The sequence below is a fragment of the Myotis davidii genome, unplaced genomic scaffold (assembly GCF_000327345.1).
Source record: "Myotis davidii unplaced genomic scaffold, ASM32734v1 scaffold363, whole genome shotgun sequence".
NCBI lineage: Eukaryota > Metazoa > Chordata > Mammalia > Chiroptera > Vespertilionidae > Myotis > Myotis davidii.
The window spans coordinates 3,732,522-3,760,006 of NW_006294069.1; the positions used below are offsets into that span (position 1 = coordinate 3,732,522).

General features: G+C 40.8%; 1 protein-coding gene across 2 annotated transcripts in view; it reads right to left on the reverse strand.

The window, feature by feature from the left end:
- The window catches only part of SMG6 (SMG6 nonsense mediated mRNA decay factor), a 242,125-nt gene that overhangs the window by 144,789 nt on the left and 69,851 nt on the right, over positions 1-27,485 (reverse strand). For both annotated transcript variants that reach the window (XM_006768100.2, XM_015566788.1), the window contains 2 exons: positions 22,596-22,657; positions 15,060-15,205 (listed from right to left, as the gene is read on the reverse strand). In XM_006768100.2, the coding sequence (XP_006768163.1) occupies positions 15,060-15,205; positions 22,596-22,657 (208 nt within the window). The remainder of the gene's footprint in view (positions 1-15,059; positions 15,206-22,595; positions 22,658-27,485) is intronic.

Genomic DNA, 27,485 nt, shown 5'->3' on the forward strand with positions numbered 1-27,485 from the left:
TAAAGAGCAAGAGATCACTAATGTCAAGAGAAATGATATAATAGCCGAAGCCGGTTTGGCTTAGTGGATAGAGCGTCGGCCTACGGACTGAAGGTCCCAGGTTCGATTCCGGACAAAGGCATGTACCTCGGCTGTAGGCACATCCCCAGTGGGGGGTGTGCAGGAGGCAGCTGATTGATGTTTCTCTCTCATCGATGTTTCTAACTCTCTATCCCTCCCCCTTCCTCTCTGTTAAAAAAATCAATAAAATATATATTTTTGAAAAATACTCAGTGCTATTAAGAGGTGGTAACTGGACATTCTCAAACACTGCTGTAGGAGTGTAAGCTGGCACAACTTCTTAAGAAAGTAATCTAGCACCACATATCAAAGCATTAAGACTTCAGACCCTGCCCTGGCCGGGTAGCTCAGTTGGTTAGAGCGTTGTCCCGATATGTCAAGGTTGTGGGTTTGATCCCCAGTGAGGACACATACAAGAATCAACTAATGAACGCATAAATAAGTGGAACAACAAATTGATGCTTTTCTCTCTCTCCTTCCTCTCTCTCTAAAATCAGTTTTTTAAAAAAACTTTAAAACATCCTTTAACCCAAAAACTGAACTTCTAAAAATATATTATAATAAAACAATATGAAGTGCAGACAAAGGTTTTAGGTACAAAGATAATTACAGCATTATTTAAACTAGAAAAGTAGGGGGGAGGGAAATGTCCAAAAACAGGATAATGATTACATGAATGTTAAAATACTCATATGAGAACATTATTCAGCCATTAAACAAGTTTACAAAAAAATTTATAATGGAATACTTATATTAAGTGAAAAAAATAGAATCAAACATTTTCAGTATCCTTTCAACTATATTAAAAAAAACCTTGATATTCATAAATACATACAGGAAGGAATATCATTGCTGGGAAGTTAGTTTATAGTTGGTTTCCTCCTTTATTCCTTTAAAAATTTTGTTTTGTTTTATTGATTTCAGAGAGGAAGGGAGAGGGAGAGAAAGAGAGAGAAACATCAATGATCAAAGAGAATCATTGATAGCCTGCCTCCTACACACACCGAACTGAGGATCGAGCCCACAACCCACGTATGTGCACCGAATGGGAATCAAACCGTGACCTCCTGGTTCACAGGTTGACACTCAACTGCTGAGCCTCACTGGCCAAGATTTTATTCTTATTTTTTTAGTACTTTCCACAAAACCCAAAATGTTAAATCTTTTTTTTAATTTTTATTTACTTTCATATACAGGACAGCATTCCTTCAGTACGGTGACAGTAAAAATATGGTAAATGAGTAGAGAAGGAGAAATAAAAGAATATTTATGGGCAGGAAGAAAGGACAGAGAATAAATGATGAAAGATTTAGGAGACCAGAAAAAATTAGTATGCTGTTCTCAAAGAAATTTTGCTTTCCAGAGCCCCAAAGACATTGACTCCAAGATTAATGCTAAATACCAAGGCACATTTAATGTATTTTAATTTAATGCCAGGATACAAAACATGCATTTGGAAATTACATTTTTAGAAATATCACCTTAACAAAAAAAAAAAACCAAGAAAAGACAGTAAAATGAACAATGACCCAGATAACAAAAACCTCCTAGCCTTGTGATTCAATCTTCACTGCCCAGACTGATTTGCTGACAAACTTAATTATTGATCTGAACTCAATTCAAAACATATTAAGAACTTACTGCACACTAGGCACTGTACTGGATGCTCACAATACATCAGCAAATAAAACAGGTCAAGGATCCCTATCTTCAGGGAGCTTACATTCTTGCAGAGCAGTAGTAGGGGAAAATAAGTTAAAATATATGCACAGGCCCTAGCTGGTTTGGCTCAGTGGGTAGAGCGTTGGCCTGCAGACCAAAGGGTCCCAGGTACGATTCCAGTCAAGGACACATGCCTGGGTTGTGGGCTTGTTCCCCAGTAGGGGGCTTGCAGGAGGCAGCCAATCAATGATTCTCTCTCATTATTAGTATTTCTCTCTCTTTCTCCCTCCCCCTTCCTCTCTGAAATAAAAATATATTTAAAAATGTATATATGCACAAAAAATAAGTTACCTAGTATTTAGAAAATAAGTGTTATGAAAAAGAAAGTAGAGCAGGATAGGGGAAATCACAAGTACAGGTTGGAAGTGCAGCCTGTTAATAGAAACATCAGGGTAGGACTCATGGAGGTAACATTTAAGCAAAGACTTATAGGAGGGAGGTATTTATCCTACAGAGAGCTGAAGCCAGAGTATTCCAAGTATAGAAAACTGCTAATGCAAGGGTCCAAAAGTGGGAGAATCCTTGGCTTATCAGAGGAACTGTAGGAAGGCCAGTGTGTCTGAAGCAGAGTAAGGTAAGCCAGGGGGAGAACAGTAGTGAATGAAGTTAGAGGCAATGTTGCGGTGGTGAGGAGGGGGAGTTTCATGTAAAAAGGACTTGTAAAGACTATAGCTTTTACTCTGAGGGAAATGGGAAGCCAGTGGAGGATTCTGAACAGAGTGACACGATCTGATGCTTTTAAAAGAATCACTGCATGTGCACGTGTGTGTTTGTGTATCTTTGTGTTAGGAGGGTAGGGAGACAGGAGTAACAGAGAGATTACCGAGGAGTTTCAAGTTTTCCTGGATTGTCTTTCTCTTCATGTTTAAAAAGTAGTTTTATCTACAAAAGGTATTCAGGCCATGTTTGCAAAGAGGGTTTTCTCTTCCAACAAGGACTCTTGAAGAATGTGTCAATGGCCTGCAATTGTGTCCTTAGCAGGCATCTCAAAATAATAATTACCAAACATTTCTCTCTTCTCATTGCCCTGACATGAGTTCTGGGCATCACCCTCTCTCAGGGGAGAAGTGAAAGGAGTTTATGCAGTACCAGCAGTGATAACAGGATGACGTCACAGGTATGCCTCAAAGAAGCCTCCAGTGAGTTCACTCTGCAGTGATTTACTCTACCCTGCCAACGCCAGCTGGAGAAGGGATGAAGAAAGCTGACAAAACCTTAAGCCCTAGGCAGGCATTACAAGATCTTTCTCCCTCCAGTCTCCTACCAGCCCCTCCCCTCTTTCAACCACTGATCCTTGCTTCAGAAGCCAAAGTGTGAACAGCACGTGTCTGGATTTCAGAAACCTGCCCAGCAGTTGGAAATTCCCTGCAGCGTGTCAATTGCTGCATCTGCTGCTGGCACTTGGGGCAAGGAATCACATGGGCATTTTCTGAAATAAGCCCCAAGATGGGAATCTGATGTCTAAAGAGGGGACTAAAGAAGTCAGAAAATCCCAATTACAATAAATAAATTCCTAAATATATTACAACCTGTCTTCTAAAAAGGAAACTGAGACATGCAAACAAACCAAACAGCACGAAGAACAGCAGTAGTCAAGAACAAAAGCACAGAGCACCCTGACTAATGGAAAGGATTTTATGGGCCAAAAGGGTTCACCAGATATGTAATGTAATGTGACTGAAACTAGAGAGCACTCTATTCCAGACCTCTAACTCATACGCTCTTAGTAAGAAATGGCTGCAGGCCTCTCTCCCCACTCTCCTTGCCTTTCTTCCCCACCCAATTAGTCCTCTAAGCAGTCTATATACCTTGAACACCTCTTAGAAAAATCTAAAAAGGTGAACCCAACCCCACCTGCCATAAAACCCGGAGTAGAAAAAGGAGCTACTCTCTGAAAGAGCAGCCTACATGCTCTTGCTCCCTAGATACAGGTGCCCTAGCCACACTGCTCAGAGACTGAACTAAAAGAAGGCTAGAATCTGATGGTAAAAAAGGAAAAGGAATCATAGCATTTCCTCTAGGCAGACTAGGTACCTAGCATTATTCTCCCAATTCAACAACTAATTACTATGGAAAAAGTATTTTTAAAATCTTTTTAGAAAGCATTGAGGAGCTAGTTAATTAGAAAGGAATCCTCTGGTCAGGGATTGAATAAAAATGGGAAACTAGAGATATGTGTGGGATATAGCCAGGCTTTCTCCTAAGAACATTTGCGACCTGATAAACTTGGTTTCTAAAGTTTCACGGGTACAGCCAATACAACAGGATGCCCAAGATCTGTGCCATAAAGTTGGGATCCCACAGACCTACAGCCAAAGTATAGGACTGAATAAAAAATAACCCTTAGGACCCTGAGAAGACAGCTGGAAAATTCACTGTGTCAAACCCTGGGTCTGACTAGAAGAGAAAAAAATATTGCACTGAAAATATGGACTATACACTAGTCCTCAAAGGGGTGTGCAGTCTGAATTCATATTACCTGGGTGGTATAAAAACCCTCAAGCAGATATTTTAATTTAGAGAGGTTATTTTAAACTCACACTGGGCTGTGGACAACAGCAAACTTAAATCTTATCACCTTTTCACCCCGGGTCTCCAAGAATTCTCACTAATGGAATCCCACAGAAAATAAGCAGATTACAAAAAAAAAAAAATTTAAATTACACAAGAAAAATTTTAGAAGGTACATGAGACCAACCAGCAGAAACAAGATTAGCAGAAACTCACTTAAATGAACCCATTCATCATAGTCTCTAAAATAACAATGTTTAATATATTTTAAAGACATAAGAGACAAGCTTGCAAACATGTTCAGGGAACAAGACACTACTAAGAAAGTAGATTTGAAGAAAAAACTCAAAGCATCTGGAAATAAAAATTTATAATTAAAATATCAAACTCAGTGGGACATATTTAACAGATTAGATATAGTCAATGAAAGATTCACTGAACTGAAAGACAGAGTTAAGGAAGTTATCTGGAATGTAGCACACACAAAAAGAAAAGTCAGAAAAATGAGAGAGAGCTTTAAGAGACATTAAAGACTGAGAAAGGTCTAACGTAGGTCTAATCAGTCACAGAGGAGAAGAGAGAGCACGGGTAGATGCAGTATCTTTGAAAAAAAAGATGCAAATGCTAAGTATCTTCCAAAACTACTGAAATCAACTCATAATAAATACTTAACAGAAAGAATAATAAATATGAACCTAGACAAATCATTAAAACTGCAGAACATCAAAGCGTTTTTTAAAAGACCTAGAAAGCATCCAGAGAGAAAAAATGGATTACTGTTAAAAGAGAAATAATCACAACAGTGAAAGCCCAGAGATAGTAAACTATCTTAAATGGCCTGAAGGAAAATAACTATAACCTAGAGATCTATTACCAGCCTGACCAGTTTCTCAGTGGTTAGAGCATCGGCCTGTGGACCAAAGAGTTGTAGGTTCCATTCCTGGCCAAGGGCATGTGCCTCGGTTACATGTTTGATCCTTGGCTCTGGTCAGGGCACGGGCAGGAGGCAACCAATTGATGTGTCTCTCTCACGTTGTGTTCTCTCTCTCTCTCCCTCACTCCCTCTCTCCCTCTCTCCCTCTCTCCCTCTCTCCCTCTCTACCTCTTTCCTCCCTACCTCCACTCTCTCTAAAAAAAGAAGTCAATGGAAAAAATATCCTCAGGTGAGGATTTAAAAAAAGAGAGAGAGAGAAAGAAAAAATAGAGTTCTATTACTAGTGAATACCTGTAAAGATCTTTAGGAACAGGAAAAATAAAGCTTTTCAGACAAATAAAAATTGAAAAACTGTGTCATCAAAAGAGCTTCACTAAATAAACTCTAAAGAATATACTTAAGGCAGGAAAAAAATGATATCAGGTTGGAGGGTCTGAAATGCTAAAGGAAACTTAAAAAATGGAGTAAATACATGGGAAAGTCTAAATAAACATTTACTGGTAAAATAAAACAAAATAAAAACAAATAAAACAAAAATAAAAACAGTAATAATTTGTCCTTTAGAGTTTAAGAGGAAAAGAATAATTAAAATACATGACAACAGCAGTAGCCGGTTTGGCTCAGTGGATAGAGTGTCCGCCTGCAGACTGAAAGGTCCCAGGTTCAATTCCAGTCAAAGGGCACATGCCTGGGTTGTGGGCTTGATCCCCAGTAGGGGGCGTGCAAGAGGCAGCCAATCAATGATTCTCTCTCATTGATGTTTCTATCTCTCCCTCTCCCTTCCTCTCTGAAATCAAAAATATATATATTTTAAAAATAGTAAAAATAAATAAAATACATGACAACAGCAGCATATAAATTAGGACAATAAATGGAAAGAGAATGAATAGAAAGAATTTAAGCCTTCCATGGTCCCTGTATTATTTAGGAGGAGAGTGAAAATGCTGAATAACATTTTTTACTTTTAGCAAGACAAGTATATATACTTTAATTCCTAAGGTAACCATGTAAAGAAAAAAAGGGAACTAGAGTGTGTGTGTGTGTGTGTGTGTGTGTACGGGGGATGGGGGGGTGGAAGGGAATGGAAAAAAGTCCAAAAGGAAGAAAGGAAAAAAAAAAAGAAACAGAATGAAAAAATACTGGGGAAAAATATTTGCAAAACATTTATCTGATAAGGGGCTTATCCAAATTATAGAAATAACTCTTAAAACATAATAAAGACAACTTGATTTTTTAAATGGTCAAAAGATTTGAACAGATACTTGCCAAATAATATATACAAATGGCAATTAAGTACATGAAAAGTCACTCATCATCCTTAGTCACCTAGAAAACACAAAACCAAAATGAAATAGCACTGCAGTCCCAGCTGGTTTGGCTCAGTGGATAGAGCGTCGGCCTGCAGACTGAAGGGTCCCGGGTTCAATTCCAGGCAAGGGCACATGCCCAAGTTGCAGGCTCAATCCCCAGTGGGGGGTGTGCCAGTCAATGATTTTCTCTCATCACTGAGGTTTCTATCTCTCTCTCCCTTTCCTTTCCTCTCCGAAATCAATAAAGATATATATAAAAAAAGCAAAAGAAATAGCACTGCATATCCACTAGAATAGCTAAAGTAAAAAAGATGGACAATACCAAATGTTGGCAAGGATGCAAAGAAAGTGGAATTCTCAGACACTGCTGGAAGGAATGTAAAATGGTTCAAACACTTTGAAAAATAGTTTAGCAGTTTCTTATAAAGTTAAACATTTACCATATGACCAAAGAAATCCACTCCTAGGTATTTACCCAAGTGAGATGAAAACATATGTTTGCAAGACACTCATACAAAAGTTCATGGCAGTTATATTCACGGCAGTTATATTCAGTTATATATAGAGGTGCAGTGCACAAAATTTGTGCACTTGGGGGAATCCCTCAGCCCAGCCTGCTCCCTCTCACAATCCAGGAGCCCTCAAGGGAGGTCTGACTGATGGCTTAGGCCCGCTCCACACAGACATCCTTAGCATTGCCGTGGAGGCGGGAGAGGCTCCCACCACTGCCACTGTGTTCACCAGCCATGAGCCCAGCTTCTGCTGAGTGGCGCTCCCCCTGTAGGAGCACACTGACCACCAGGGGGCAGTTCCTGCATTGAGAGTCTGCCTCCTGGTGGTCAGTGCATTTCATAGTGACTGGTCATTTCGCCATTAGGTCAATATGCATATTAGCCTTTTATTATATAGGATAGCCCAAAAAGGGGATTAAAAATGGCGACGGAGTAAGTGGATGCTGCCTGGACATGCTCCCAGAACCAAACCGGAATTACAACTAAAATACATAAAAGCCCCAAACTAGAAACAACCCAAATATTCCATCAACAGGTAACTAGATAAACAAAACTGTGGCATATCCATACAACAGAATATTATACAATAAATATAAAAGAATGCAATATTGATAACATGTAACAACAACATGAACAAATCTCAGAAACATTATGCTGAGCAAAAGAAGCCAGATACAAATGAGCGCACACTTATGATTCCATTTATATAAAACTCTAGAAAAGACACATCCAATGCATAGTGACAGAGAGCAAATAAGATTTCCTGGAGCCAGGGATAGGGATGGAGATCAACTGTGAGGGGCACAAAGAGAACTTTTTGGGATGATGAAAATAGTCTGTATCTTGATTATAATGATGGTTACTTAAGTATATAAATTGGTCACATGTATTGAAATGCACCCTTAAAATGGGTGCATTTTATTGTATATAAGCTTTACTTCAATAACGTTGATTTAAAAAACTGAATGGTATCTATATATATAAAAGGCTAATATGCAAAGTGTCCCCTCAGGAGTTCAATCGCTCGCTATGACATGTGCTAACCACCAGGAGGCGACGCAGAATGAAGGCAGGCCCCAGTCAGCAGCCAGGGAAGGAAGGCCCCAATCAGCCCTGATTGCCTGCCAGGCTAGGGACCCTACCCATGAGTGAATTTCGTGCACCTGGCCTCTAGTAGTATATAAATCCAAATATACAAACAATTCTTTTACCAACTGGTCATGAACAAACATTTTCCACTGTGAGAGGGAGTTTCCTCCTTGCCCATAACAACAGTTAATATGAACCCAGAAAACCTTGATTTGCCCAAATTGTATCCTTCGGCTAGCTTCTTACCTGTGGCCCACTTGAGCCTCAAACAACTTGGGAGAATTCTGATTCCGCCACATTCCTCATCTGTACTTTAATCCCTCTTCTAGTCTCAGATCAGATTCAAAGATCACTTTCTTCATCAAAGAACAATGGCTGCTCAGATATGGGATTTGGGGTGCTTGCATTGCTGATCTGTCTCAATTAAGTCCAGAGAAGTTTTTGTGTCTTCTGATATAGAAGGCTGGACACTTGAGGCCTGAGTGTAATTTACTAGCTGTGCAAACTTACATTACTTAACCTTTCTGATATGTTTCTCATCATCTGTAAAATAAGACACAAAATATCTGCTCACCTGTCTCAGAGGGCTAATAGGAGAAATCAAATGAGAATTCACATATAGCAACTAAAAAATGTCATTAGATATAATCACAGTGTTGTTCTGTTGTCATTATTGGCCACTACCTCTGGAAGCTACAATTTTCCCCAGACCAACATTTAGTTGGTTAGGGTCCAAAGTACAACTTACTCCCCTCAATCTCTATCCCTAGAATACACCAGCTCCCTCTGTGTATTCAATGAACATATCAAACCTGAGCCCTCTATAAGCTACACATTCCGAATTCTATTCCTCAGGAAAAGCTTAAAGAGAGCTTAGAAAAGGCAGCTGGGAATCCTGCTGCCAACATTCCACCCAATTCGGTCTCTTTTTCAGAATAAGTCCATCCTGGAGCAAAAAAAAAAAATCAAATTGAGAAGCTATAAAATGGCAACAGAGATGAAGTATCTAGTTCACATTAACTTTTGGGCAATGATGGGATGTTGCATTTCTGCACTGTACACAGAAGCAGCCATGTACATCAAACCACACTATTACCTTGGGGCAAAAACAGACATTTCTTCAATTGACATGATAAGAGGCTTAATTATTGGTATAAATGAATTTTCTCCTTTCTTTAGCTTTTCATAACTGCTTCTCCTCCCTAGACTAAAGTAACAGATTCATTCTAAAAACAACATGGACCCTGGAATCCAGAATTGGGTAGGCCACCGACAAACTTTACTATTTCTTCTTTTCCAGAAAATTCTGAGGGAAGGAGTCTATGCTAAGCAGCCTGTTGATAGTTACATCTTGCCCCAAGGGACAGAGGGTATAGCTGAAGGATGCACCTTCCCCAGGCCTGCTTTCTAAAGCCTAGCCTCTTCTGACCTTTGAAACTATTTCTCACAAAATGTGTTGGCCAAGCTGACTCTCTGTTAATTTACTCTGAAAATGAAGGTCAGGCAGTGCTAATTACCTGTAGAAATCTACCCATGGATCCTTGAGGAGAAAAAGCCCAAGGGTTCTACCACCAGAAATACAGAGGAGGAATGAGAGGGCCAGTTTATGCAGCTAAACTCAAGCTTAACCTCTTATGAAAGGTGGATTTCCTGTACAACTATTCTGACAAGCAGAGGATTAGGCACTTCATACATTCTGCTTGGGTAAGAGACTCAGACAGAAGTGAACTGCCACAGAGGAGCAAATCGCTTTACTGAAGATCTCTAAGGCGGCTGCGTGCTTAAGACAAAGAAATTTTGGTTGTGAATGGAACTTCCCAACTCGAGTCAACCTGCACATACAATAATGCCATGTAGGTGTGAGGTCCCCACACATCTGAGTTAAGCTCTATCGGTCCCTTATAGACAGCTACGATTCTCTATCTCTCTGGAGAAGCACATGTGGCACTTTACCTCCTGCAATTCAGGATTACTAACCAACCATAAAAGCAAGCATAAACGATTATGAAAGGAATGCCAGTCTAGCCCTGCCTCAATCCCAGCCCCTAAATGTTCCCTAAAGGCAGGAAACACCAATGGCGCACATAAGAAGTGTCTCTTGGGTGCCCTCTTGCTGCCACCAGGGCTTCTCTGCAAGGCTGAAATACAGCCCTATTCTATGAACTGGTAGAGGAGGAAAAAAGGAGGGCCAGGGCACAGAAAAGGGAAGTTATTCCAGTGGTGGCCAATGAATAACATCCAATGATTTATAGGAAGTATAATCCAATAATGCAGTAAAATAAAACAGTGTGTGCATGAGATGGTTTTGATTCCAGGAATTATAAAACATATTTTTTAAAAAGGGAGAGAGAGCAAGAGGGGAAGAGAAAAACGAAGAAAAAGAAAAAAAGGGGGGAGGGCAGATTGGAGCAAATTGGGCACAGATGGGGGATGCAATGGGCTTTTAGTGATGCTCTACCACAAATGTTGCTTTAATTATTCCTTTTCAAAAACTAGAGTTTTATTTCCTTAAATTACAGAATTTTTTAAAAATTAAAATTCTTGGCATGCTTGTGGTTTAGATCAACAGTTCATCCTCCAGCATCACATCAGCCAATCAGATGGCTACTGAAGTGTTAAATGCTGAGGCACGTGGAGAAGGCCTGATTTCTCCCTTCAGGCTTGGGAATGCCATAGAGTGATTACCAATTGTGACATCACTCTGGGAACCACCTATCACCACCACAAGATAATGTTGGACATAGGCCAGGTAAAAAACATACTATTCAATGAGAGCTGGCTTGCCTTCTTCACCCATACATTCAATAATTACTGAGTGCCTAATAAATTCCAGGCACTATGCTGAGGGACCCCAAACATCCCTCAAATTTATCTGTCCCCAACCACTTCACTATAGAGTACTAGGATTCTAGATTCTTCATAGTCCCACTAATGTGGGATTTTTGCATAGGGTCCATTCATTAGAGGAGGAGGTAATAGCTCCCCCACCAATAGCTCTGAGTGTTAAGATCACTGCTGAGACTAGAAAGTTTAGTTGGTAAAATGATGTGGCATAACTCAACTTATTGTCTCCTAAGGGCAGAGGGACAAATATGACCTCACAACCTCTGCCTCCCTGAGCTCTGGGGAAAACTACAACCTAGGAAAAGGGGAAAGATGCCTTTCTCTCACCACCATCTAAGCTTTTTCCTCCATTTTGTCTTGTGAGGTGTCCAAAGCTTTTAAACAGTTCTCTGTCTCTCTTGACAAGGAAAACACATCTGAAAAGTAATAACACTAAAGTGATAGTATCATTATAGGTAATATGAAAAAAAGACAGTCCCGCCAAAAACCGGTTTGGCTCAGTGGATAGAGCGTTGGCCTGCGGACTGAAAGGTCCCAGGTTTGATTCCGGTCAAGGGCATGTACCTGGGTTGCGGGCACATCCCCAGTGGGAGATGTGCAGGAGGCAGCTGATCGATGTCTCTCTCTCATCGATGTTTCTGACTCTCTCTCTCTCCCTTCCTCTCTGTAAAAAAAATCAATAAAATAAAAAAAAGACAGTTCCTCAAGGTTAACACTGAACACACACACACAAATAAAATGAATTCGGGGTATCATAAAGGACATATGTTTTAGTAAGGACATCCCTGCTGCTCTCCAAATCATATGCTTTAGGACAGCTGTGGGCAAATTACGGCCTGCAGGCTGGATCCGGCCCGTTTGAAATGAATAAAACTAAAAAAAAAAAAAGACCGTACCCTTTTATGTAATGATGTTTACTTTGAATTTATATTAGTTCACACAAACACTCCATCCATGCTTTTGTTCCGGCCCTCTGGTCCAGTTTAAGAACCCACTGTGGCCCTCGAGTCAAAAAGTTTGCCCACCCCTGCTTTAGGACCACATCTACAGGGAAAGCCCAGGCACAGATTGAGAGGACCTCGACTGCCTTGGGGACCACTGATCACCTCTGCTTCATGCTGGAACGTTCCTTCTCCACAGAGTCCAGGAACTGACTGATGCAAACACCCACCCAGAAGGATATGTCCAAGAAGGAATGGAAAGAAAAATGATGGCCCAGATGTTCTGTAACTTGCACTGACTGCCAAATCACCACAGACCCCAAGCACCTGGGAGGGCCAAGCAGCGTCAGGCCCTTGCTTCCTGGTTTCAGACAGTCAGGGTCCCACAGCTGGGTGGCTGGCGACTCTGACAGCAAGCAGAGTGGCCTGGAGAGAAGACTTTAGAAGGGCACTGGCTGACAGGACTTTGGGGCTGAACACTCAGGGCTGATTTATCACTTCCTTACTCATAAAAATGTGATTCAAACTGCTGCTGATTAGTGAAGGATTTAAACCTTTACCCTCTCCCCAACCCCCTTCCTTCTCCACCCCCGGCACAGATGCTGCTGCTCAGCCACAACACCCCCTTCTTGCCACTGTCCATGCAAGCACAGCACAGGGGCCCAGAGAAGATGACTCATATGCTGGGAAATGGAAAAGTGCATCTTCCCACCAACCAGCCCCGCTGTGTGCTCTGCTCACCCCTCTCCCAATGGCAGCCCACACAGTGGGGTCTGGACGGCCGCCTCAGCTGCACACCGGGTACTTGGCAGCATGTCCACAGACAGAGCTCTCTGTCCTAGTTGAGTGTTATATCCTGTGGCCCAGGCTGTTTATCCCCGAAACACCCTAGGAACTTCTGACCACCTCATATCATCCTCCTCTTGGCCCCAGTTGCCTCACGGAGGTGAGCATCAGGACAAGGCCAGAAATGAGTAGCAGGATCTCAGGCACAGGCTTTGGCATGTCCTTCCTGGCTAGCAGGTCCTCATACAACAACCATGGAGAAGAGTACTAAAAAAGTTCCCTGGCCTCAACTGGGGAAACCACCTATTTCCTTCTTTCTCTGTTCTCACCATCTCACCTTCGTTTCGTCTGTATCTTTTCACCTTTACTAAACAACAGCTACAAGGAAAGGACTCACTGGTGGCCTACGAAAAAGCCAAGGTGTTCCTTTTCATGGAGCAGGAACTGCTGACAACAGATGCTTCACAAGCAAGAGCCGCAGGTCCTTTACATTCACACCTCCCAAGATTACAGGTCACTTGATGCTAGAAAAATACCTTGGCCGAGGCTGCAGCTCTGTGACAGCAGCTCACTGAACTCTGTGGGTTGAGGTTAGAGGAAGGCAGGACAATGAATAGGAGGGCACCTCAGGAGGCCTCATTTCCTGAGTCCACTGAGCTTCCCACTTGGTCGCTAAACCAGCAGAGTCATGAAGAAGGAATCAATCTCCTGCCCCTTTGGACTTCACAGCCTTACCAGGACAGAATTGACAAACTTTATTTCCTCCTTCCTGGAAACCATCACTGTCCCCCAGGACAGCATGCTTCCTCGGAGCTGTTCTCAGGAATAATTAGCCAAGTTCAAAATGGCACCTCAGCCTCTGCATCTTGCCTTCTGCTGGGAATTTTAAATGCTGTAAGCAGCCAACTTGAGCAGAGAAGATCAGATATGACTGAAAACCCAGACAGACTAGCAGAGGGCCTTACAGAGTCCCAGGAAGAACCAAGTTTCAAGGGAAATTGTGGCATACCCACTCATCAGCAAGCTAATGTAGAACCCTCAAAAATAAATGGGAAGGAAAATAAATCAATTTCAGAGTGAGAGAAAGCACCAAGAAAATGTGCAATAAGACCCTGGCCGGGTAGCTCAGTTGGTTATAGCATCATCCTAATATGCCAAGGTTGTGAGTTCGATTCCCAGTCAGGGCACATACAAGAAGCAACCAACAAATATATAAATAAGTGTAACAACAAATCAATGTTTTCTCTTGCCCTCCCCAATCAATTAACATTTTTTTTAAAGAAAGGAAAAAGTGCAATAAGAGAACTAGTAATAACCTGTCCAGAAACACCAGGTCTGTTTTACAATGGAGTCTCCATGGGGCAATTCCTATTTTTTGGCATTTCAGGTAATAACCTTTCAGCCAGGAAACCAAACTTCACTCTCTGTCAATGCTTTAAAACGATTTTTTTAGCATCATGGGACAAATCTCCCTTACAAACAAACACAAAATAATGTTATTCCTATATTACGTATTTCCATCAAGTTAAACCACATATTCTTACCTAGATGGGAAGGGGGAAGGGGTAGGAGGAAGAGGAAAAGGGGAAGAAGGAAGGGGAAACAGGAAAGGGAAAGGGAAAGGACAGGATCCTGGTAACAACATCCTTTGGTTGTGACCTGGTCATCAGAACATTTAAAAATCCTGCCAATGAGCATCTCTCTGCCCCCTTCCACCCCATCCCCTGCCTCAAAAAACCTCAGTGTTCCAAAAAGCATTTCAGAATACACACCAGTATGTTAGCCAAACTCTGGGCCTGGTGATTTTTGTGCTTCCAATTTGAGTCACCAAAGCTCATCAATTCTCTGTTCTTACTCCCTGGCAGGCTCCCACAAGGGATATCCCACAGGGAACTAGACTTTTCCATATTGAACAAACAGGGTACATGAGTCCAGAAACAGCTATTCCCAGTCCCTGCCAAGCGTATGGTCTCTGCGATGAAACATTTCAGCAATGCCTCTCCCCTGGGAGAGGCTCTGGATCTGCAGACTCCAAGAGGCCTTGCTGCTGCCTTTAGCATGGCCAGATGTGCAACAGCATCTCTGGGTTTGCAAATTAAGCTCTATACCCATGATTCCCTCCTTCCATCCCACCCAAGCACTAGAGAGTCATACAGATTTCAGAGAGCAAATAAAGGATGTGAGAGGCAATGGTGGGGAAGGGTGTGCGTGTGTGCGTGCGTGCGTGTGTGTGTGTGTGTGTGTGTGTGTGTGTGTGTGTGATGGGGGTAATTAGTGGTATGGTAGCATAGAAAAAAAAAAGCTATATTAATCTTTATCTGTCTAGGTAAAGAAAGTGAACACGCCTTACCTTTCAACTGGGAGTTGTGTACAGCAAACATGTTGATGGTCATAAGCTGCAGCATGCGAGTACTTCCAACAGGAGAGGGACTATGCTGCAGCAATACCTGGAACTCCTTGAGCACCTTCTCAGCCACTGCAGGGAATGTCTCCATCCTACAAATACACCAGCCCATCAGTGAGGGACATCCCCAAGAGCACTGGTACGTGTACACACACACACACACACACTCTCTCTCTCTCTCTCTCTCTCTCTCTCTCTGTCTCTCTTTCTCTCTAAAAGCAGACAACTAACGCATAGGGTGTCTCCTTGCTACTTCCACAAACCTTCCTACAATCCTAAGATTGTGGACAAATTTAAGAGAAAGAAGTGTTCGAGGTTTGGAAATAAATCAGCTCAATTTTGGATAAATTGCTATGAGTTATTATGCTTTGGTATGTTATTTCCTAACCCTTGGCAATAACTGGATTCAGGCTGAAATGAAATCAAAGTTTCTCTCTGAAACAATTGGTTTTTCTAAATAGCAAACAAATTTCCTTTAAGCTTTAAGACCTACATAGTCCCCAAACTCTCTGGTTCACAAATTTAAAGATTCTTTACTCAAGGCTTTACTTCAGGAAACCAGAAACAGTTTTCTGCTGCCGTCTTCTCAGGCACTGTCTCACCAACTGTTCCACCTGAGGGTCTCATACTTCCCCTCGAAGAATGTTCAGACTGAGGGCCCCAATGATCTGTTTCAGCCTTTCCTGTGTGCTGTCCTCCTCACTCTCACAAGACTCTGCTCATCAAGGTCTGCATGTTTTCAGGCCAGTGGAAATATAATGCCCTGGCCAACTGCCACTCCTAATACAGGAAGAGCCTGTAATGTAGGGAGGTAGAAATCTAGCCAGTGACCTAGGGCTCCTAAAGAGAGGTCATTCAAACCGCTGACTGCCAAATGTGGCCACTGGATCCCAAACAGTGGTGCATGCCTGGAGCTCCTCTGGCAATAGGAACAAACCACAGCTGAAGTTGTCAGAAAGAAAAAGCAAATTCAAACTTGGTGCTAGAGAGAGAAGCCAGGCGCATTGAGCCTTAGGGCGATGCTGAACAATTCGTGGTCAACAAAGTATCTTTTATCCATCCTCAACGCCCGCCCCCTAACCCCCCCAAAAAAATGTTTGTAGTGCACTGGGTGAGGAAGAGCTTCAGGCTGGATTAATAAACAGCTTCTGAAAAGCCACAGGAAAGGAAATCCTTCTCAAAAAAGACAAAACAGTTTCAAGTCCTAGAGAAAGGTGCTTCTAGTGTAACCCAAACCATGATCCTTTCCCCACTGAGTAGGACCCTCCCCAGGTTAGCAAACTCCAGAGATTTCTGGCATTTTGGCAATCTTCATTCATTGCCCTTGATGGCAACTCTTATTACTGACCTTCTGATACCCAGAAATCATGCCACAACTATGGGTCAATTACAGTTTATATTCCAGTTTCCTTCTCTGCTGAGCTGTCTTCATTTTCACTGGCATAAAACATACCATGCATTTGCTCCCACCTCCCCATATGCCATTTCAAGTGCCCCATCCCCCACAAAAAAATATAAAACACACACGCACACACAAAACCCACCAAAAAAACCCCTCTTTTTCCCCCTCTAAAATGTTTCAGAACCATTAAAACTCTTGGTAGGTTTGGAATGGCAGAATGATATGTTTGGAGCTGGATTGGATCCATTTTCCCCATGGGCTATAACAAAGGTTTCATTTTAAATCCTGACACTGTGCAGCACTCTTTCTGGTCGGAGGTGGGGAGGGGGGCTAGCACTTCTCATTACGAGAATAGCAGAGTTCACTCTGCTTGAAAAGCAGCCACACTGGGCAAGTTTCAGAGCCATGTGTCTCCGTGTTGAAAGGCGGTAGAGAGCCAACACAGAACGACATGACAGAGTGTCACGTGGGACAGTCTTGCTTCGAAGCTGTGTCTGAGGAAACCTCTTCCCTGGGATGGGAATTGAAACAGATCCATTAACGCTCCCTAGGTCAGACTGGGGTCTGAAAGGAGCACCAGGCCAAATGTCCACATCTTCTTTTTTATTTGTTTGTTTTCTCAATCTTCCCTTCGCCTTTCAACTCATTCGACATCGACGAAAGAAAAAAAATCAAATGAAGTTAGAATAACTTCAGTTCTGAGATATGAGGGAAGATGGATCTACTCAGACAAAATCACTTTGTCAGGAAGTAACTGAGGGACATGCAGATAAAAGACTCTTCCTCAGAGCTCAATAATGGGGCTTCTGGTTCCCAATTTTGTAGCTAAAATGTTATCTGATTTTGGCTTCAAATTACCATAAGTAGTTTTTTTTTTAATATATTTTTATTGATTTTTTACAGAGAGAAAGAGAGAGAGAGAGAGAGTTAGAAACATCGATGAGAGAGAAACATCGACCAGCCGCCTCCTGCACATCTCCCACTGAGGATGTGCCCGCAACCCAGGTACGTGCCCCCGACCGGAATCGAACCTGGGACCCCTCAGTCCGCAGGCCGACGCTCTATCCACTGAGCAAAACCGGTTTTGGCTACCATAAGTAGTTTTATGTCTTCCTCTTTGCTCCACCCCCATATTAAAGAACAAAAATCATACTAAAACTGAGATAATGACAGAATACAACTTATGTTTAGAAACAACCCACAAAATAGAATTATGGTTTTGATGGATAGATATGTAAATATGTAAATGCAGTAAAAAGGTCTGAAAGATAATATAACCTGATGTCCAGTGTTATCTCTTTGGAGAGCACAGGGGCTTGGGGAAAGCTGAAAGAAATTTTGGCCTTAGGTATAATGTTATGTTTTTAGAAGGAGATTTTATATATTACTAAATAATTGTTAGCCAAGATGCAGCAATAGCAGTAGCAACAGAGGAGGAGGAGCAGGAGAAGAGAAAGCATAAAAAGATGGTAATTTGCTCTGGCCGGTTTGGTTCAGTGGATGGAGCATCAGCCTGCGACTGAAGGGTCCCAGGTTTGATTCCGGTCAAGGGTACATGCCCGGGTTGTAGGCTTGATCCCCAGTGGGGGACTTGCAGGAGGCAGCTGATCCATGATTCTCTCTCATCCTAGATGTTTCTATCTCTCTCTCCCTCTTCCTTCCTCTCTGAAATCAATAAAAATGTATTTTTTTTAAAAAGATGATAATTTATAACAGCAAAAATTGGAAGTAGCCTAAAATGCCCAGTTACAGCTACTGGTTAAGATGGCACATCTGTAAAATTTAATTTTATTTCTTAAAAGTTATATTAGATTTCTTAATCATGTTGGTAAAGTTTTACATATATTAAATGGAAAGTTTTAAAGTAGTTTAATCTTGAACCCTTTTGACACATATTTGTAAAAATAAATGTGTGTGTGACGTATATAGAAAAAACATAAAAATATACATCCAATGTCAACAGTGGATAATTATCTCTGGATAGTGAGAATATGGTTAATTTTTTCTTTCTTTTTGTTGGGTTTTCTAAATATTTTATGTGATTTACAATAAGCACTATGTACAATAAAAAGATTTCTCCTACAATGCATACTACTGACTTTTATAGAAAACAATTATAATTTTACAAGTATATCAAAATACAAACATTATATTTTTAACAATTCAAAGTCCAAAATAAATACATCAATTTTTGAATTCCAAGAGATCTTGAAGCAGTGCAAATAGCATGATGAGGCAAGCAAGTGAAAACTAAACTGGTAACTTTAACCAACACAATAACAGGAAGCAAAATTATTCTACTTATCACAAATCAAAAGGCTATAGCAGTGACGGCGAACCTTTTGAGCTCGGTATTTGAAACCGTAGTAAAACAAAGACTTATATTTTTGATATTTATTTTATATATTTAAATACCATTTAACAAAGAAAAATCAACCAAAAAAATGAGTTCGCATGTCACCTCTGACACGCGTGTCATAGGTTCGCCATCACTGGTCTACAGGCTGCTGGCTTCTTGACTTCCCTCAGTGGAGTCCAAAGACAGGTCTGATCTGCCTGCCTCTCACCAGGAAAGCAAGTGTCTGTTAGGAGGCATTCTACACCCCTGACTGATTCCTCTTCCTGTGCCTGAGAGGATTCTGCCCCAATCCTTTAAAACTGCAGAAGATACAGTCATTTTCAGGCTATGCATTTCACTGACTTAAGAGACTGCTTTCTGGAATGGTCTCTAGAGACACCTTATCTCATTTGAATGGCAGTTTTAAGAAACCAGTTTTTCAGACAACATGGAATGACTCAGACAGTGACTAACGGGGCAGGACCCAACCTCTTAGATGCTAAGGAACACAGCTGAGATAGACAACATTGTCTTCAGAAAAGAATCAGGCTTCCTAACTCTTCTCAACTTCTTAGTTTTAAAAAATTGAACAAGACAAAAGCAACCCAGTAGCAAACAAATAAAACTAAGCTGAGTGACAAGGGAGACATGAGAGGAAAAAAATCACAGTGCTACAGAACGTAAGGACTGGAGTGGACCTGGGGTAGCTTCTACTTAAACAACTGATAAGGAAATCGAAGCCCACAGAGGCTCTGACTTGTTCACTCTCAAGGTCTTGTAACTAGTCAGTGGTGAAAAATAAGTTTTTTGGCACTTGATTCCATCTAACACTCCTCGCCTCTTTTTCACTGGATGCTGAGAGTAAGGGTTGCACACAGTAGGCATTCAAGCATATGCTGATGCAATTTGCAATGCTGGGCACAGAGAAAATGAAGATTGGAGAGCAACATTGGGCTTTTCTCAAAAGGCAGGCCAGACAGTGGATGTGTCTTCAGCTGCTCCCCATTACAAACTCCTCACTCTTAATTCGTTTTCAACGCCTCCGACATTTCACATCTTCTTGGTAATTAGGCAACAGTCCATGTTGTTGTGTGTGGCTTGGGCTCATTGCTTTTCTAGTCTTACAGACTTCTATACTTTTTTTTCCAATAGCAAAGTTTTTACAGTTTCTGCCTTCCAGAATAAACATGGGACTCAATTCTCTTTCACCTCCAGGGGAGCATAGGAAGAATAGTCATCAAGGGGCTGGAGCGCCTAGACTTTACATACGTTCTCCTCATGTGAACACTACCATAACTCATTTTTTATGAAGGTGCAACTAGACTGGCCTTATCTTTTGCCAAGAGAATATGTTATATGCAGGGATGGAAGAGATACTGAAAAATAAACTGGACCACAGCAAACCATCTCTGACAAATGAGATAATCTTTAAAGGATTTCAGAAAAGAAAATTCCTGAACATCTTCTCTGTGAAATTTTCTTACACCTAACCCAAATCTCTCCAGCTGTAACATAAGCCTACTTTCTCTTGCTGTCTTCCCACAGAAATCAAAACTACCTGGTTATAACTCTTTTATAGTTAAACACAGTTAGGGGAACAAACAGCTGTCTTTAAATAAACCTTTTTTTACCTTAACTTTTTCAAGATTAATTTTTCCTCTAGAAATCATTTTCTAGTTTTTTAATCATTACTGTGATTCTTTCTCAAGCCTCCTCCAAAAATATATAAAAATAAATGCGAGAATTTTAAAAGAGGGGAAAAAATATTAATGCCTAACTTGACAAAAATATATTCTAAATATTCCTACATTCCAGACCAAGATTTATAACTTCTTTAGTCCCAAAAGTCTCTAAAAAAACTAACAAATACCTAGAGCAGTGGTTCTCAATCAGGAGCAATTTTGCCCCCAGAGAACATTTGGCAATGTCTGGAGACATTTTTAATTATCACAATTGGGGCGGAGGGGGGCACAATGCTACTGGCATGTAGTAGGTAGAAGAAGCCTGGGATGCTGTTAAACATCATACGATGCACAGGACAGCTCCCTACAACAAAGAATTATAATGCTCAAAATATCAATAGTGTAGAGATTGAGAAACCCTGACTTAAAGCAACATGGTTCATGAAAATTTAAAGAACAAACATGAGAAAAGGAGAGGAAAACTGAGTGAAAAGGTAGTAAGGGAAAGAAAGATTTAAAAATGAGAACCAAAAAAGATGATAAAGTGATAAAGAACCAAAGTAGCTATTTTAAGTGCAACACAATAGTACTTCCTGCTATAAAATGATACTGATATCATCTTGCCCACTTGAAACTGCAGCTTTACATTCCTCACTAATAACTGACCTGGGTCTACTATAACCTACCTACTAGAATACGAACTAGATCCTTCTCTCCAATCTTTCACAGTCTATCCATTTCTGTAATGATTCACTCATTCATACAACAAATATTTACTGAGCATCTAGTACATGATAAGCACTAAGATACAACACTGTTAGGCAAAAACTCCTGCCAAAGTAGAACTTATATGGGGGTAGGAGAGGTAGTGAGAGGGGAGCTAATGATGCACCTAGTTTACTTTTCCTAAGTGAATCTCCTCACACTTATTTCTATTAATAGGGATACATCTATTGGCAGTACTCGTTTCCCAAGTCATTTAAAGACTACCTTTGTGATAATCATCACTGTCACTCTTATCTATGTTTGATAATAAATGAATATGTAATAAGCATACTTTCTAGTTCAACATCCATAGAACAATGTTTCTTCAAAGCAGGACAAAGCCTTTCAGCCTCTCCCACTAAGAAAACCTTCTAGAGCATTAGAGATAAACTTACAAGGTTATGACAGAAAGTGAAAGGAAAACACTGACAACAGTGAGATCTATAATCCGAAACAAATCACCTCAAAGGGTAGCTTACAATAAAACCTCCAAGTCAGAAAACATTAAAATGCAGAAGAGCTCTCTAAGAGCGCCGCCACCTAGTCCTCTCCGAGACGGAAGAGGCACTCAGCGCACACGTGCTCTGGTGTGCAGGCGTTAGTCAGGCTTTAGGATCGCTAGTTTTATACAGTGGAAAACAACTCTGATCCACCAAAGGAACACTCAAAACTTGATCTCTGTCCAGGGATTTAATGGGTGAAGTAACAGGGTTTTGCACACACAGCACCTTCCCTGAGATTTATATGTAAATCCATGGGAGATGGTGAAACCTAGAAAAGTTTTAGCATTTACTGAGATCAGCAATATGGTACAGAAATCTGAGCATAGAAGGAAGGGGGTATGGTTCAGGAGGAAGAGAAAATGTTGGAGGGGAAAAATAAAATGCTACTCTTCTCTTTAAGGGAAAATGAGTGGACAGTATTCTTCCCAAGGAGGACCCTTCGCAGTTGGACCCAGGAAATGAGCATGACTTCTTTAAGGAGCTCCTAGGTGGCTGAGATGGAAGGCAGAGGAAAGAGAAATCCAGAGGGATTAAGGGTGGGGGGTTAAGAAAAGACTGTGTTTAAAGGGGGCTTTCGTAAAGGTAGAGAAAGAGGGATGACATAGGGATGGAGAATCATATTTCCCAAACTTCATGAGCAAAGTAGGAGTGAGTGAAGGGAAGAGAAGGTGGAGGCCTCTAAGAATTCACACCCTGTGCCCTCAGTTACAAACACAGTCTAGTTGCTAACAATATTAAATTCCAAAATGACTTGTAATGTAGGAAAATAAAATAAACATCCTGCACACTTACCCAATCCGGGTAAACAGCTTCCCATGGGCATGGAGAAAACTGAGGATGAACCTTTTGTTCAGCTGCATGGGAAAAAGAGAGGAGAAAACAATTAAACTTTCCCCAGTTTCCTGTTACTGAACAGAGTCCCTAGTGACACAATAACCTGGCCAGGGTCTAAGGGGTGGGCACTAGGGATGTGAACCAAATAGACATGCCCAAACTCTCACACAGACCCAGGGCACATGCCCAACAGCTGCTGCTCAACTGAGCCAACATGACAGCAGCCGCAGTGAGTGGATAGCACCCTCTGCTGGCAGCAGTGCCTGTGTGCAGGGAATGAAGAGTTGAATCCCAACTAAGCTGAGTGGAAAGATGCCTGCAGCTCTCTGAAATCTGTGAGCCACTCTTACACCGTAATGATGGAAATGAAACACTGACATGGACAGGGATAATAGTGATTTTGGATAAGTCCCTTATCTTATTCATGAGTTGTTTTTCTTTCTAACCAAGAAGGCAGGACTCTTCTTTAGTAAACAAGGATAAAGTAACCCACCACTAACTACCTCATCAAATTATACTTCTCCATCTTTTAAGATTAAAGTTCAATTTCAAGGTCTGCAGCTGAAAATTCAAGTGTTTACAGGAGGCCAGGTTTGAAATAGGCTGGTGGGGACAGTAGTAATCCATGGCTGGTCTACTCTTTATGGACCCAGGATTATCATTTCTTTCCTTTTTTTTTTTTCCGGTCTTTTAAAGAAGAGCTGAAAGCTGGGTTTTTATATGAAATCCTCTAGCTTTTAAATGTTGGCTTCCAATTAAAAAAAAGAAAAAAAGTAAACATTAGGCAAGCCCAAAACACAAACATGCCAGCCACATCTGGCCCATGAAGTAAAAATTTACAATCTCAATTCCATGTTCTAGAAAACCTACTGCTATTAAAACTGAGGGAAGAGATTCCTCTGAGCAAAACAAGGGTGGAAATTTAACTCCAAAGAAAGCGGAGATAATAAAAGATCAAATCTTGTTGTCATCTTCCCTGGTCTCCTAGAAGCAATATGCTCAGAGGAGTCAAGAATCTTGATCTCAGGGGGTGATTAGGGCAAGGAACAGTCCAGCACCTCTGGATACTTTGCCCAAGAAAAAAAAAAAACTCTTTTGATTTACTCCCTTGCAAAACACAAGGCCAATCAAGTTATGACCATTCTATCTATTTCATACAGAAGCTAGGTGTGGGAAAAGGAGTGCATTCTCACCCCACCAATGGCTTCAACAGCAAATTCTGCATACAAACTTCAATCTTTATCTTTGTTTAAATGAATTACATTTAGTCAGCAATACTATATCAAACATTGATTTCTAGTTAAAAAGCTCTAGATGCCCTAGCTGGTTTGGCTCAGTGGAGAGAGCATCGGCCTGAGGACTGAAGGGCCCCAGGTTCAATTCCAGTCAAAGGCCATACCCTGGCTGCAGACTTGATTCCTAGCCCTGGTTGGGCCGTGTGCAGGAGGCAACCAATCGATGTGTCTGTCACATTGACATGTAAGTCTCTAGATCTACTAGTAAAGAAAAGTGGTGAAAAACATGGATATTCCTGTCAAATCTCTGCCATTTACCTGCTAGGGGATCTCAGACAACTGGCTGAACCCCCGTAAATTTTTCTTTCTATACATGGTGATAACAGTACCCATATACTGTTGGTAGCTTGAGATAAGGCAAGTATAAGCATGCTTGACTTGTTGTAAACACTCAGTTGTTAGCTGAACATTCTATCCCAATGAGTGATAAAACAAGTAGTAAAATGTTAACAACTAGAGAATCTGGGTAAAGGCTATATGGAAGTTCTTTGTATCATTCTTAAAACTTTTCTACAGATATGAAATTATTTCAAGATAAGGTAAAATATCTATTCTCTCTCTATTCCTATTTTATCCCTTTCCCCACAGCTGTCAATCATAAACTGGTTAACTCATCCATTACCAGGAGAAATCCTTCACAATCGGTTATATTTATACATACAGGATACTTTGATAGAAACAAAACAATATTAACCCATCTCATTCAAGGCAATTACCATCCCCTAAGCTACAAGGCAGCTCAGAAATTTAAACAACTTAAACCAGTAAATGGAAGAATTAGAACTTGAACCTAAGTCCTCTGATTCCAAAAAATTCTCCTTCCCTTATATTGCATCTATCTCAGGAAGAGAACTGGTGAGCTTTACTCATGAAAGGCTGATGAAAAAATAAGAGCAATTAAAAAGCAGCTCAGGCCCTAACTGGTTTGGCTCAGTGAACAGAGCGTCAGCCTGCGGACTGAAGGGTCCCAGGTTCAATTTCGGTCAAGGGTATGTACCTTGGTTGAGGGCACATCCCCAGTAGGGGGTGTGCAGGAAGCAGCTGATCAATGTTTCTAACTCTCTATCCTTCTCCCTTCCTCTATGTAAAAAATATATTTAAAAAAAAAAAAAAAGCAGCTCAGTTTTACTTTTAAGTTTTCCTTACTTATTAGATAGGAAACTCATACTATGTGATCTACAATGCCTCCTAGAGTAAAATGAGAGCACTCATTGTCTGTTTCTGAATATCGTGGTTCTATCTATACTTCCCCAAGATCCTTCCCTTAGGGCAGGGGTTCTCAACTTGTGGGTCCAACTTGTAGGTCGCAACCCCTTTGGGGGTCGAACGATCCTTTCACAGGGGTCGCCTAAGACCATCGGAAAACACATATATAATTACATATTGTTTTTGTGATTAATCACTATGGCTTTAATTATGTTCAATTTGTAACAATGAAAATACATCCTGCATATCAGATATTTACATTATGATTCATAACAGTAGCAACATTACAGTTATGAAGTAGCAACAAAAATAATTTTATGGTTGGGGGTCACCACAACATGGGAACTGTATTAAAGGGTCGTGGCATTAGGAAGGTTGAGAACCACTGCCTTAGGGTAATAGATGAAACCCACTTAATTACCTGAATTTGCACTGGCCATTATTGTATTTTATTATATGTAGTAGAAAGTGAATTTCAATGCATTTTGTTTCTACCAGTGAGCATAAAGGGAATCTTCAGGAACTTTTCAAACTAGAGGCAAAAATACATTCTCTCTGACCTTAGTTAATAGAACCACTGCTTTATTTTTAGTCTGAAAGTATCTGTCACCCTAAACATATAGTTGACTTTTGAACAACATCCTTATGTTTTTCTTAGTAACTTCTTTCCTGGATTATTTTATTGTAAGAATATAACAGTATTACATATAACATACAAAATAGGGTATTAATCAACTGTTTATGTTATCGGTAAGGCCTCAGATAGTTAGTAATTAAATGAGTCAAGCAGGCTACTAGTAGTTAAATGAGTCAAAAGTTACACATGGATTTTGGACAGTGTAGGTCATCAGGGCCCTTGACACCCACATTGCTCAAGGGTCAACTGTTTTGTTTTAAATCACCAACAACACTTCAAGTAGGAAAGGAGTTAAAAATTTAGATGCATTCTAGAAAGAGGAAATAAGGCATGTTATATTGAGAAAGATTTGTTAGACATTGACAATATGGGCCTAATCAACACTGTATATAACAATATAAAGTCTTCTGTTTTGAAAAACCTAACTGATACCAAGTCCATAATAAGGAAAGTCTTGTCTTATTTGACCTTTCTTCCCTCTCCAACACATCATAGACTGGCTTTCATTTTTGTAACTTTTTGTGGATTGTTTTTGTTGTTGTTGTTTGTTTGTTTTTAGAGAGGAATGGGGGGAGGGGGGACATCATCAATGTGAGAGAGAAGCATCAACTGGCTGCCTCTTGTGCATACCCTGGACCCACAACCTAAGTATGTGCATTTGGGACCCTGTTTTGCCACTTTTTGGAATACGGGATGATGCTCAAACCAACTGAGCCACACCAGCCAGGGCATAACTTTTTGTTTTTTAATAATACACTCAGATGGTCTCACTCAGGTAGAGAAAAAAATATTACTCCTCAAATGATGAGACTATTTGCCTCCAGACCTTTCTTGTACATTTACATACTACTCACCAGAAACTAAAAATGCTTCTTAGGTACAACCCCGAGGAAGTATGCTATAATTATTAAAGGGCTCCTAACTCTTTAAGTTCAAAACCAAGTCACTATGTATGGACTCCTGAGCCTTTTGTACCACCTAAAAGCAATGATCCAAAGAGACACTAATGGCAGTAGCTGGATGGTTAAGTCTCTAGACCAGGGGTGGGCAAACTTTTTGACTCGAGGGCCACAATGGGTTCTTAAACTGGACCGGAGGGCCGGAACAAAAGCATGGATGGAGTGTTTTTGTGAACTAATATAAATTCAAAGTAAACATCATTACATAAAAGAGTACAGTCTTTTTTTTCAATAGTTTTATTCACTTCAAATGGGCCGGATCCGGCCCGCGGGCCGTAGTTTGCCCACAGCTGCTCTAGACACTCACTATTATGTCTGTCCTGCCATTAACTATGGGATTATGAGTAAAATGGTTTACCGTATTTGCCGGCGTATAAGACGACTGGGCGTATAAGACGACCCCCTAACATTTCCACTCAAAATACAGAGTTTGTTATATACTCGCCGTATAAGACTACCCCCTCTTCCGCACACCTTCCACACACCAAATAAAAGGTAAAACAATATCAGATTTGATTTTAACATTTTAATTTATATTCAAATGCTTATGACATGCAGGAAAACTGTCACAAGGCTGTATGTAATCAAACATATACATAAAACAGTGCAAGTTTATTACCGGTAAACATACCGGTAATTCACTAAAGAAAACACACTCTATAGACTGGTACCGTAGATGCTTCTCAGGAACACAGGCAAGCAGCCCACAACCTAGAGGGACTGTCAATGATAGAAGTAAGATAACAAATAG